The sequence below is a fragment of the Scyliorhinus torazame genome, chromosome 31, assembly GCF_047496885.1.
Source record: "Scyliorhinus torazame isolate Kashiwa2021f chromosome 31, sScyTor2.1, whole genome shotgun sequence".
Lineage (NCBI taxonomy): Eukaryota > Metazoa > Chordata > Chondrichthyes > Carcharhiniformes > Scyliorhinidae > Scyliorhinus > Scyliorhinus torazame.
The window spans coordinates 11,694,274-11,708,070 of NC_092737.1; the positions used below are offsets into that span (position 1 = coordinate 11,694,274).

General features: G+C 53.1%; 1 protein-coding gene across 1 annotated transcript in view; it reads left to right on the forward strand.

Moving 5' to 3' along the window:
- The window catches only part of LOC140404566 (uncharacterized), a 33,672-nt gene extending 19,961 nt beyond the window's left edge, over window positions 1-13,711 (forward strand). Inside the window, exons 2-5 of the mRNA XM_072493167.1 lie at window positions 1,891-2,259; window positions 6,459-6,560; window positions 8,161-8,240; window positions 13,183-13,711. Coding sequence (XP_072349268.1) covers window positions 1,891-2,259; window positions 6,459-6,560; window positions 8,161-8,240; window positions 13,183-13,419 — 788 coding nt within the window. The 3' untranslated portion in view covers window positions 13,420-13,711. The remainder of the gene's footprint in view (window positions 1-1,890; window positions 2,260-6,458; window positions 6,561-8,160; window positions 8,241-13,182) is intronic.
- The last annotated feature ends 86 nt before the right edge of the window (window positions 13,712-13,797 follow it).

Here is a 13,797-nt window from a genome sequence, read left to right on the forward strand (position 1 = left end):
ATGTTAGTGTTTGTGTGCATGTTGTGTGTGTGTGGTTTGTGTGTGGTGCATGTGTGTGAGTGCATGTTGTGTGTGTGTGGTTTGTGTGTGGTGCATGCGTGTGTTTGTGTGCATGTTGTGTGTGTAGTTTGTGTGTGGTGCATGTGTGTGTTTGTGTGCATGTTGTGTGTGTGTGGTTTATGTGTGGTGCATGTGTGTATTTGTGTGTGTGTTGTGTGTGTGGTTTGTGTGTGGTGCATGCTTGTGTTTGTGTGCATCTTGTGTGTGTGTGTGGTGCATGCGTGTGTGTGCATGTTATGTGTGTGTGGTTTGTGTGTGGTGCATGCGTGTGTTTGTGTGCATGTTGTGTGTGCGTGGTTTGTGTGTGGTGCATGCGTGTGTGTGCATGTTGTGTGTGTGGTCTGTGTGTGGTGTGAGTGTGTGTTTGTGTGCATGTTGTGTGTGCGTGATTTGTGTGTGGTGTATGCGTGTGTGTGCGTGTTGTGTGTGTGTGGTTTGTGTGTGGTGCATGCGTGTGTGTGCATGTTGTTTGTGTGTGGTTTGTGTGTGGTGCGTGCGTATATTTGTGTGCATGTTGTGTGTGTGTGATTTGTGTGTGGTGTATGCGTGTGTTTGTGTGCATGTTGTGTGTGCGTGATTTGTGTGTGGTGCGTGCGTGTATTTGTGTGCATGTTGTGTGTGTGTGGTTTGTGTGTGATGCATGCGTTTATTTGTGTGCATGTTGTGTGTGTGTGGTTTGTGTGTGATGCATGCGTTTATTTGTGTGCATGTTGTGTGTGTGTGGTTTGTGTGTGATGCATGCGTGTGTTTGTGTGCATGTTGTGTGTGTGTGGTTTGTGTGAGGTGCATGCGCGTATATGTGTGCATGTTGTGTGTGTGTGGTTTGTGTGTGGTGCATGCATGTGTTTGTGTGCATGTTGTGTGTGCGTGATTTGTGTGTGGTGCATTCGTGTGTTTGTGTGCATGTTGTGTGTGCGTGGTTTGTGTGTGGTGCATGCATGTGTTTGTGTGCATGTTGTGTGTGTGTGGTTTGTGTGTGGTGCATGCGTGTGTTTGTGTGCATGTTGTGTGTGCGTGATTTGTGTGTGGTGCATGCCTGTGTTTGTGCATGTTGTGTGTGTGTGGTTTGTGTGTGGTGCATGGGTGTGTTTGTGTGCATGTTGTGTGTGTGTGTGGTGCATGCGAGTGTTTGTGTGCATGTTGTGTGTGCGTGATTTGTGTGTGGTGCATGCGTGTGTTTGTCTGCATGTTGTGTGTGCGTGATTTGTGTGTGGTGCGTGCATGTATTTGTGTGCATGTTGTGTGTGCGTGATTTGTGTGTGGTGCATGCCTGTGTTTGTGCATGTTGTGTGTGTGTGGTTTGTGTGTGGTGCATGGGTGTGTTTGTGTGCATGTTGTGTGTGTGTGTGGTGCATGCGTGTGTTTGTGTGCATGTTGTGTGTGCGTGATTTGTGTGTGGTGCATGCGTGTGTTTGTCTGCATGTTGTGTGTGCGTGATTTGTGTGTGGTGCGTGCGTGTATTTGTGTGCGTGTGTGGTCTGTGTGTGGTGCGTGCGTGTATTTGTGTGCATGTTGTGTGTGTGTGTATAGGTGACAGATTCTGGTGGAGTGCATCCCTTCCCTGATTATATTTCGCCTTTCGATCCACAATGAGTCAAGGTTTATGGGAGGCAGGCAGGAGAATGATGTTGAGGCTACAAGGCAGACCACCCATCACCCCAGTGAACGGCAGGGGAGACCCGAAGTGCTGAAGGGCCTCCTCCTGCTCTGGTTTCGTGGACGAGGTTCACAGCAATGACTGTAATCAACCCCGCTCGATCAGCAGCAACTTTCAGACATCCCTCACCTCCTCTGGTCTGCCCCGTTAACCCACACTTCTCTTGCACACAGCTGCACTTGGGAAATACACCATTCGACAGATCCCGGATTCGCTTTCCGTGAGGGAAGGGGAGCAATTCCACATTGGCTGCGTCTTTAATTTAAGCAGCAGGGGGCAGCTAGAGGTCGTCGCCTTCAAGTGGACATCAGGGAATTTCAGCATTTTAACAATTAAGGACATTTCAAACAAGACCTACGACACAGAGTCCACAGAGCCAGGAGTCCGAATCGAGGCTGATGTGAGAACGAAGCGATCGACGCTGATCGTGGACCAGGCAACGAGAGGGCACACCGGGGTCTACATGTGCGTCATCTCAGTAATCAAACCCCTGGCAATGCAAACCGGCTTTGAAGGGAATGGGACTGTGGTCACAGTACGAGGTAAAATCTCCCCCCCCCCTTCAATAATGGGACAGCGCGCGAGGTGCCAGATATCCTTCCCAAATTTGTATTGTCCTCATGAGTGCCCGTGGGGGGGGAGGGGGGGGGGGTGCCAGCACGGTGGCGCAGTGGTTAGCACTGCTGCCTTACGGCGCCGAGGTCACAGGTTCGATCCCGGCCCTGGGTCACTGTCCGTGTGGAGTTTGCACTTTCTCCCCGTGTCTCCGTGGGTCTCACCCCCACAACCCAAAGATGTGCAGGCTAGGTGGATCGGACACGCTAAATTGCCCCTTAATTGGAAAAATCCCACACACACTGACTCTCACTGGGGTACGGGTCCCACACACACTGACTCTCACTGGGGTACGGGTTCCACACACACTGACTCTCACTGGGGTACGGGTTCCACACACACTGACTCTCACTGGGGTACAGGTTCCACACACACTGACTCTCACTGGGGTACGGGTCCCACACACACTGACTCTCACTGGGGTACGGGTCCCACACACACTGACTCTCACTGGGGTACGGGTCCCACACACACTGACTCTCACTGGGGTACGGGTTCCACACACACTGACTCTCACTGGGGTACGGGTCCCACACACACTGACTCTCACTGGGGTACGGGTCCCACACACACTGACTCTCACTGGGGTACGGGTCTCACACACACTGACTCTCACTGGGGTACGGGTCCCACACACGCTGACTCTCACTGGGGTACGGGTTCCACACACACTGACTCTCACTGGGGTACGGGTTCCACACACACTGACTCTCACTGGGGTACGGGTCCCACACACACTGACTCTCACTGGGGTACAGGTCCCACACACACTGACTCTCACTTGGGTACGGGTCCCACACACACTGACTCTCACTGGGGTATGGGTCCCACACACACTGACTCTCACTGGGGTACGGGTCCCACACACACTGACTCTCACTGGGGTACGGGTCCCACACACACTGACTCTCACTGGGGTACGGGTCCCACACACACTGACTCTCACTGGGGTATGGGTCCCACACACACTGACTCTCACTGGGGTACGGGTCCCACACACACTGACTCTCACTGGGGTACGGGTCCCACACACACTGACTCTCACTGGGGTATGGGTCCCACACACACTGACTCTCACTGGGGTACGGGTCCCACACACACTGACTCTCACTGGGGTACGGGTCCCACACACACTGACTCTCACTGGGGTACGGGTCCCACACACACTGACTCTCACTGGGGTACGGGTCCCACACACACTGACTCTCACTGGGGTACGGGTCCCACACACACTGACTCTCACTGGGGTACGGGTCTTGTATCACTCTTTAACCTCACTTCTCCGTCTCACCGATACACAAATATTTGCTCGAATTAAACATTCGGAACACTCAAGCCACCGTTTTCAGTCCCCGTTCTGAACTCCGTTCCCGAGGAGCCAGCCCCATCCATCTCCACGGCAACAGTCCGAGATTAAGCCACACGGTGTCACATGTAGACTCAGAAAGACCCTTTGACCTCCTATTGGCGCCATCACTCAAGCAGACAGTTTTCCCCTCTGAGCCGTCCTTGTTTCCAAATCCCTCTTTGACCGAACTTTCTGTCATTGAACCAATTTCTCCCAAGGTGGGTCGGTGTTTTACAAAGTTCCATTTTTTTTCCATTCTTTTGCGGGATGTGGATATCGCTGGGCTGGGCCAGCATTTGTTAAGAGTCAACCCCATTGGCTGTGGGTTTGGAGTCACGTGTAGGCCAGACCAGGGTACGGAGGCAGATTTCCTTCCCTAAAGGACACTGGTGAACCAGATGGGTTTTCACGCCAATCGACAATAATTTTCATGGTCACCGTTGGACTTTTAATTCCAGATTTTTATTGAATTAAAATTTCAGCATCTGCCGTGATGGAGTTTGAACCGGGCCCCCAGTGCATTACCTGGGTCTCTGGAATACTAGTCCAGTGATAATGGGCGCAATTCTCCCATCGGGAGTCTAAGTGCCGACGCCGGAGTGAAAACTGGAGTGTTTCACCGACCGGCATTGGAGCCCGCTCCCAGTCCCCTATTCTCCCCCTACGCAAACGGTGAGCGGCGATTCTCCCAGCGGCCAGCCGTTATTCTCGCTGCGCCGGTTTGGTGGGAGTGGGAGAATCGCGTCGGGGCGGCGTGGCGGGACACGCACGGCGCCCCGGTGAGTCTCCCACCCGGCGTGTGGGGGGACAATTCCGCCCAATAACTTTGGGGCAGCACAGCAGCACAGTGGCTAGCACAATTGTTCACAGCTCCAGGGGCCCAGGTTCGATTCCTGGCTTGGGTCGCTGTCTGTGCGGAGTATGCACGTTCTCCCCGTGTCTGCGTGGGTTTCCTCCGGGTGCTCCGGTTCCCTCCCACAGTCCAAAGATGTGCAGGTTAGGGTGGATTGGCCAATGATAAATTGCCCTTAGTGTCCAACATTGCCCTTAGTGTTGGGTGGGGTTACTGGGTTATGGGGATAGGGTGGAGGTGTGGGCTTGGGTAGGGTGCTCTTTCCAAGAGCCGGTGCAGACTCGATGGGCCGAATGGCCTCCTTCTGCACTGTAACTTCTATGATTCTATGAATAACAATACATCAATGGTGATCCACCATCCAGGACAAAGCAGCCCCGCTTGATTGCTCCCCTTCCACAAACATTACTCCTTCCCCCACCGACGCACAGCGGCAGCCGTGTGTACCGTCTACAAGATGCACTGCAGCAACTCACCAAGGCTACTTAGACAGCATCATCCAAACCCACGACCGCCAACATCTAGAAGGCCAAGGGCAGCAGATACCTGGGAACCCCACCACCCGGAGGTTCCCGTCTGAGTCACTCCCCACCCCGACTGGGAAATATATCGGCCGTTCCTTCACTGTCGTCAAAATCCAGGAACTCTCTGCCTAACAGCACTGTGGGTGTACCTACACCACTTGGACCGCAGCGGCTCAAGAAGGCGGCTCACCACTAACTGCTGAATGGCAACTAGGGATGGGCGATAAATACAGAGCGTAACCAGCGAAGCCCACAGCCCTTATCAAAAGCACATTGGCCTGCACCATGGCATCGGAGGCGCGGCAGATATCTTTGGGGGTTTCTTTTTTGCCAAACCTCTTTCACATGATAACCCCTACGGGAGGAAGTGTTTACTGCTGTGTTATAATGGCGCAGAAGTGGGCCAGGTGCCATGACGCTCTGCAAACGAGATCAAAATCATGGCCGCGATTCTCCGACCCCCCACCCGGGTCGGAGAATCGCCGGGGGCCGGCGTGAATCCCGCCCCCGCCGTGTCCCGAATTCTCCGCCACCGGAGATTCGGCGGGGGCGGGAATCGCGCCGGTCGGCGGGCCCCCCCCCCCGGCGATTCTCCGGCCCGCGATGGGCCGAGGTCCCGCCGCTGTCCAGCCCACGCCAGCCGGCGTGGATTGAACCACCTGCCGTACCGGCGGGAGAAGACGGCGCGGGCGGGCTCCGGGGTCCTGGGGGGGGGGGGGGCGCGGGGCGATCTGGCCCCGGGGGGGTGCCCCCATGGTGCCCTGGCCCGCGATCGGGGCCCACCGATCGGCGGGCGGGCCTGTGCAGTGGGGGGCACTCTTTTTCCTCGTGGAGACCATGGCGAAGGCGGAAGAGACCCCCTCCACTGCGCATGCGCGGGGATGCCGTGAGCGGCCGTTGACGCTCCCGCGCATGCGTCACCCAGCGAAGTCCTTTCGGCGCCAAAGGCCTTTCCTGCCAACCGGCGGGGAGGAAATCACTCCAGCGCAGGCCTAGCCCCTCAAGGTGAGGCCTTGGCCCCTAAAGGTGGGGAGAATTCCGCACCTTTGGGGTGGCCCGACGCTGGACTGATCCGCCCCGTTTTTGGCGCCGGGTAGCGGACATCGCTCCGTTTGCGGAGAATCCCGCCCATTGTCCTGGTGACAAGAGAAGATTTGCTTCTCACATACTTTCATTGTTCCGTCATTCGTGGGCTGTCTGAGGCTTTAAGCTCCTGAATTTGCCCCCATAAACCCCACCACCTCTCTCCCTCCCTGTTTAAGGTGCTGTTCACCCTTTGTCCCAGCTTTTTGTCAAGTCTCCCAATATCTCCTCATGTGACCTCGGTGTCTGATAGTTTGATGACGTGTCGGTGCTTTGTTTACAATATTAAAGCTGTTCTGTGGATCTTGTTTCCTTTAGAAATGAAGAGGACCTCCTCCCTCCTGGTATCCATGGCGACGATTGGACTGATGCTAATCCTCTTCCTCACCATTTGCCTGGTGACGAGGCGGGTGTCCCAAGGTAAGATGGCCGCCGAGCATGTTCCCCTTCCAGCCACACAGTCTGCAATGTGCTGATGTTCTCTAGCTGTAGGGGTGCGAGGACTGGGCAACGCTGCAGGAACTCACCGAGGCTCCTTAGGCAGCACCTTCCAAACCCACGGCCTCTACCATCTAGAAGGACAAGAGCAGCAGATACCTGGGAACCCCACCACCCGGAGGTTCCCCTCCGAGTCCCTCACCGCCCCGACTGGGAAATATATCGGCCGTTCCTTCACTGTCGCTGGGTCAAAATCCTGGAACTCCCTCCCTAACAGCACTGTGGGTGTACCTACACCACCGGGGCTGCGGCAGCTTCAGAAGGGCAATTAGGGACGGGGAATAAATGCTGTCCTAGTTATTGGCATCCATTTGGGCAATGGTTTGAACCCCACTCAGTTTCTACCATTGAGTTCTAAGTGTTGGTAAAAAGTGAAGCTCCCTCTACACTGTCCCATCAAACACTCCCAGGACAGGTACAGCATGGGGTTAGATACAGAGTAAAGCTCCCTCTACACTGTCCCCATCAAACACTCCCAGGACAGGTACAGCACGGGGTTAGATACAGAGTAAAGCTCCCTCGACACTGTCCCCATCAAACACTCTCAGGACAGGTACAGCACGGGGTTAGATACAGAGTAAAGCTCCCTCTACACTGTCCCCATCAAACACTCCCAGGACAGGTACAGCACGGGATGAGATACAGAGTAAAGCTCCCTCTACACTGCCCCCATCAAACACTCCCAGGACAGGTACAGCACGGGGTTAGATACTGAGTAAAGCTCCATCTACACTGTCCCCATCAAACACTCCCAGGACAGGTACAGCACGGGGTTAGATACAGAGTAAAGCTCCCTCTACACTGTCCCCATCAAACACTCCCGGGACAGGTACAGCACGAGGTTAGGTACAGAGCAAAGCTCCCTCGACACTGTCCCCATCAAACACTCCCAGGACAGGTACAGCACGGGGTTAGATACAGAGTAAAGCTCCCTCTACACTGTCCCCATCAAACACTCCCAGGACAGGTACAGGATGGGGTTAGATACAGAGTAAAGCTCCCCCTACACTGTCCCCATCAAACACTCCCAGGACAGGTACAGCACGGGGTTAGATACAGAGTAAAGCTCCCTCTACACTGCCCCCATCAAATACTCCCAGGACAGGTACAGCACGGGGTTAGATACTGAGTAAAGCTCCCCCTACACTGTCCCCATCAAACACTCCCAGGACAGGTACAGCACGGGGTTAGATACAGAGTAAAGCTCCCTCTACACTGTCCCCTTCAAACACTCGCAGGAAAGGTACAGCACGGGGTTAGATACTGAGTAAAGCTCCCTCTACACTGTCCCCATCAAATACTCCCAGGACAGGTACAGCATGGGGTTAGATACAGAGTAAAGCTCCCTCTACACTGTCCCCATCAAATACTCCCAGGACAGGTACAGCACGGGGTTAGATACAGAGTAAAGCTCCCTCTACACTGTCCCCATCAAACACTCCCAGGACAGGTCGAGAGTTGGTATGATGCTGACTACTTTGTGTACTGATTGTGACTTTTCCTCTATTTGTACTCTACCTAGGGAAAGCTCTCAAGACAGTGTGTGCCTCTCCGAGAAGCGAACCAGGACCTGACAGTAATCAGTGCAATAAAGAGCCTGAGGTGAGTTTGTGTTGGGAGGTATCAGGTGATAGCCTGGAGCATTGTGTACAGGAGTCGTGTTTGAGTGTCGCTCGTATTTAGTAGACAACAATGGATCAGAAAACACGGACACAAATCAAATGTAGAATGTGGGAGTCGATATTATTTATATTTAAATAAAAGAGTGAGTTGCGAGAATAGTCCATTTGTCCAGAGCAGATGAATCTCTTAGTAGTACAGGCGGCGCTGCTGGAAGGCATAAGGTAGTGCCATCACTGGTAGGATGGTGTCATTACAGCAGGACATGTTTACATTGCAATTTCCTCCACAATCAGCGGCCGAGGATTTTACAATTGGGAGATCCCCACAAGAATTAATGTGACAATAGGATTAAGATTTTAAAGCTAGGAGGGAGCTCAGAACTGAACAAAATGTAGAGAACGGGAGATAAACTGCCCTCTGACCCCGGCAGGTGGCGCTGGGCTGAGGATGCTGGGTGCTCTCTCCATGAAGTTTCGGTGTCCCACAGCGTGACAATCATTTCATCACAGCTAATTTACTGCTGATGCACGATCAATGACCACTAAAGCGAGGCTGTAGTCCAACTGAAGGCTTTAATCAGCTAGATGTTTCCCCCAGCAGCTCAGGTACAGAATGAGGGCTGCTGGGACGGCACAGGTTCTTATACCCCGCCTATCAGGGCGGAGCTATTATACACTCCAGCCAATAGCAAGTATTCCGTTTCCACCAATGGTGCTTTAGCCTATCAGGTAGTGTAATACATTTAGCACATTCACCCCCTGTTATAAAAAGAGTCCGGTGGGGGTGGTGGCCAGAAACTACAGATATTAACAACATGGTGTAATTAGTTATGGAGGTACCGTAATACCTCCGTACAGTGTTTAGTAACTATTTACAAGTCTGGTAGCTATGTGCATTTGATGGTTTATATTTACAGATTACAGTTAAAATGAAGCAATCAGTCGATCGGGGGCCCTGGTCGTCCTCTGTGATTGTCGGAGCCTCGGTGGTGACTCCGGTGGAGGCTCGGGCGTCTGTGACTCCGGGAGCGGGCCTTCGATCTCCATGGCAGCTTCCTCACCCCTAGACGCCGCTGGTGGGGAGAACGGCTGACCTGGGGGAGAGGGGGGGCATCGGTGGGTGGGGGGGCCTAGACGGGGGCGGCGGAAGGACCGATCCTCCTGTAAGGTGCTGCGGTGGAGGGGAGGGTGGGACTGGTGGTTGGAATGTGCGTGGAGTTCCGGCGGGCGCCAGGTCCCGTAGGGAGACCGTATCTTGTGGCCATCGGGGTACGCCACGTAGGCGTACTGAGGGTGGATACAGCACGGGGTTAGATACAGAGTAAAGCTCCCTCTACACTGTCCCCATCAAACACTCCCAGGACAGGGACAGCACGGGGTTAGATACAGAGTCAGGCTCTCTCTACACTGTCCCCATCAAACACTCCCAGGACAGATACAGCACGGGGTTAGATACAGAGTAAAGCTCCCTCTACACTGTCCCCATCAAACAATCCCAGGACAGGTACAGCACGGGGTTAGATACAGAGTAGAGCTCCCTCTACACTGTCCCCATCAAACACTCCCAGGACAGGTACAGCACGGGGTTAGATACAGAGTAAAGCTCCCTCTACACTGTCCCCATCAAACACTCCCAGGACAGGTACAGCACGGGGTTAGATACAGAGTCAGGCTCTCTCTACACTGTCCCCATCAAACACTCCCAGGACAGATACAGCACGGGGTTAGATACAGAGTAAAGCTCCCTCTACACTGTCCCCATCAAACAATCCCAGGACAGGTACAGCACGGGGTTAGATACAGAGTAAAGTTCCCTCTACACTGTCCCCATCAAACACTCCCAGGACAGGTACAGCAAGGGGTTATATACAGAGTAAAGCTCCCGCTACACTGGCCCCATCAAACACTCCCAGGACAGGTCCAGCACGGGGTTAGATACAGAGTAAAGCTCCCTCTACACTGTCCCCATCAAACACTCACAAGACAGGTACAGCACGGGGTTAGATACAGAGTAAAGCTCCCTCTACACTGTCCCCATCAAACACTCCCAGGACAGGTACAGCATGGGGTTATATACAGAGTAAAGCTCCCTCTACACTGTCCCCATCAAACACTCCCAGGACAGGTACAGCACGGGGTTAGATACAGAGTAAAGCTCCCTCTACACTGTCCCCATCAAACAATCCCAGGACAGGTACAGCACGGGGTTAGATACAGAGTAAAGCTCCCTCTACACTGTCCCCGCCAAACACTCCCAGGACAGGTACAGCACGGGGTTAGATACAGAGTAAAGCCCCCTCTACACTGTCCCCATCAAACACTCCCAGGACAGGTACAGCACGGGGTTAGATACAGAGTAAAGCTCCCTCTGCACTGTCCCCACCAAACACTCCCAGGACAGGTACAGCACGGGGTTAGCTACAGAGTAAAGCTCCCTCTACACTGTCCCCATCAAACACTCTCACGACAGGTACAACACGGGGTAGATACAAAGTAAAGCTCTCTCTACACTATCCCCATCAAACACTCCCAGGACAGGTACAGCACGGGGTTAGATACAGAGTGAAGCTCACTCTACACTGTCCCCATCAAACACTCCCAGGACTGGTACAGCACGGGGTTAGATACAGAGTAAAGCTCCCTCTGCACTGTCCCCACCAAACACTCCCAGGACAGGTACAGCACGGGGTTAGCTACAGGGTAAAGCTCCCTCTACACTGTCCCCATCGAAAACTCCCAGGACAGGTACAGCACGGGGTTAGATACGGAGTAAAACTCCCTTTACACTGTCCCCATCAAACACTCCCAGGACAGGTCCAGCACGGGGTTAGATACAGAGTAAAGCTCCCTCTACACTGTCCCCATCAAACACTCCCAGGACAGGTACATCACGGGGTTAGGTACAGAGTAAAGCTCCCTCTACACTGTCCCCATCAAACACTCCCAGGACTGGTACAGCACGGGGTTCGATACAGAGTAAAGCTCTCTCTACACTGTCCCCATCAAACACTCCCAGGTCAGGTACAGCACGGGGTTAGATACAGAGTAAAGCTCCCTCTACACTGTCTCCATCAAACACTCCCAGGACAGGTACAGCACGGGGTTAGATACAGAGTAAAGCTCCCTCGACATTGTCCCCATCAAACACTCACCGGACAGGTACAGCACGGCGTTAGATACAGAGTAAAGCTCCCTCTACACTGTCCCCATCAAACACTCCCAGGACAGATACAGCACGGGGATAGATACAGAGTAAAGCTCCCTCTACACTGTCCACAACAAACACTCCCAGGACAGGTACAGCACGGGGTTAGATACAGAGTAAAGCTCCCGAGAAATGTAACATGACAGTTGTCCAGTCTAAATGCCAATTCTGGGGTCTTTCTATGAGTCTCCTATAGAGTTGAATTTTTAATTGTCGGAGTGATACATTCTCTCTGTTCTTCATTTGTTGATCACAAGATTTACGATCAGAATGGTCACTGCCTATTTGTTATTTGGGAAAATGCATAAATCCCCAATGTGGAAGCTGAAATGAAAGCAATGTCCTTTTGATTGTCCTTGGGGTGTTTTGGAGATTCTCTTGGTGATTAAAAGGAGTGTTTTAGCACCGAGAAACTGGAATAATTAGTCAGCACTTCCCTCGATACCGAGAATTTCCCCAGCTGTTTAGAACAAAGGGACGACGGTGTATGTGAAAAATGCAGAGGTTTAAATGACATCACCCTCAGTCTGCCAATCATGCTACGCAGCTGACAATCAGCTTCTGAATCATCAACATAGTCCCGATCTTTAAGGATCGAAATTGTTTTAACCTCTTGTAGCTCCTTCAAAGTTAGGTGGGCTTACGACCCGGTGGTCTTAACCTCCGACCTGGAAGTGGTTGGAGACCCACTTTAGGATTTGATGGTCACTGGAGGTGTGTCTCCACCACTGAAGGTCCGTGGTCACCAATCCCATCGAAGGGCGCGGTGCCTGGACACAGAGTGATGTCCCAACAGGAATTCCCTTTTATTCCCCTCATTAAACGCTGGTTAGGCCGCAGCTACAGTACGGTGTGCTGTTCTCGTCGCCACACTATAGGAAGGATGTGGTTGCGCTGGAGAGGGTGCAGAGGAGATTCACCAGGATGCTGCCTAGGCTGGAGCGTCTCAGCTATGGGGAGAGGCTGGTTAGGCCGGGGTTGTTTCCCTTGGAGCAGAGAAGGTCGAGGAGGGGGGACCTGATCGAGGTCGACAGAATTATGAGGGACATTGATAGGGTGGGTCGGAAGAAACCTTCCCCCCTTAGTAGAGGGTCAGTAACCAGGGGCCAGAGATTTACGGTCAGGGGCTGGAGATTTGGAGAGGATTTGAGGAAAACCTTTTCCCCCAGAGGATGCTGGGAGTCTGGAACTCGCTGCCTGAAAGGGTGGGAGAGGCGGGAACCCCCGCAACATTTAAGAAGCTTTTAGAAGAGCGATTGGAACTCCGCAGCAAACAAGGCGGCGGACCAAGTGTTGGACAATGAGATGAGAATCAATAGGGACTTGATGGCTGGCGCAGACTCGATGGGCGTACGGCCTCTTTCTGTGCTGTTACATTCTGACTCTGTGATAGGGTGAAGTGTACACCCCACCACAGCTGGAGAAAGATAAGTATTAACCTCACAGCTTCGGTGGAAGCAGATTAATCAGTGGCTTCCACCGGAAATAAGATATTTGATTGTTAAGAAAAGGAGCCATTGGGGGAAGAGGGAGGATTGGCGGAGGAGGGAATGTGGAGACATCTTACAAAAGAGCGGGCATTGCTTTGACGGGCTGAATGGCCTCCCCGGCCTCTGATCAACCGGGGCAACTGCGCAGGAAGCCGTACCTCGCTGGGACGGCGCTTGCCCCAAAGCTGACACAATTTCCCTCTTCTTTTCCATGTCTTTGACAGCAGACCTTCGTCCTGGGGGCCATTTACAGCTCTCTCAGTTTGTCGATGATGAAACCGCCCGGGAGGGAGCGGGGTGGAGAGCGCCCTCTGACAATCTACGCCACCGTACATCGCCCAGGGAACGGCATCGGCCGATGTACTGTCAGCCACACTGTGCAGCTGAAGCAGGAGATCGTCTGTGCAAATCAGCACTGCTTACCTCAGTCAGACGCAAGGTGCAGGGAGTTGGATCTACCCTGAAAACCCACAGAAAGTTCACTTTACAGCGAATGGTGATATCTCTACATTCTTTAATTGTCTCGCATGTGAATTGGTGCTCACAAGGGGAAAGGATTGAACACTCTGAGTACAGAGTAGATACAGAGTAAAGCTCCGTCTACACTGTCCCCATCAAACACTCCCAGGACAGGGACAGTACGGGGTTCGATACAGAGTGAAGCTCCCTCTACACTGTCCCCATCAAACACTCCCAGGACAGGGACAGTACGGGGTTAGATACAGAGTAAAGCTCCCTCTACACTGTCCCCATCAAACGCTCCCAGGACAGGTACAGCACGGGGTTAGATACAGAGTAAAGTTCCCTCTACACTGTCCCCATCAAACACTCCCAGGACAGGG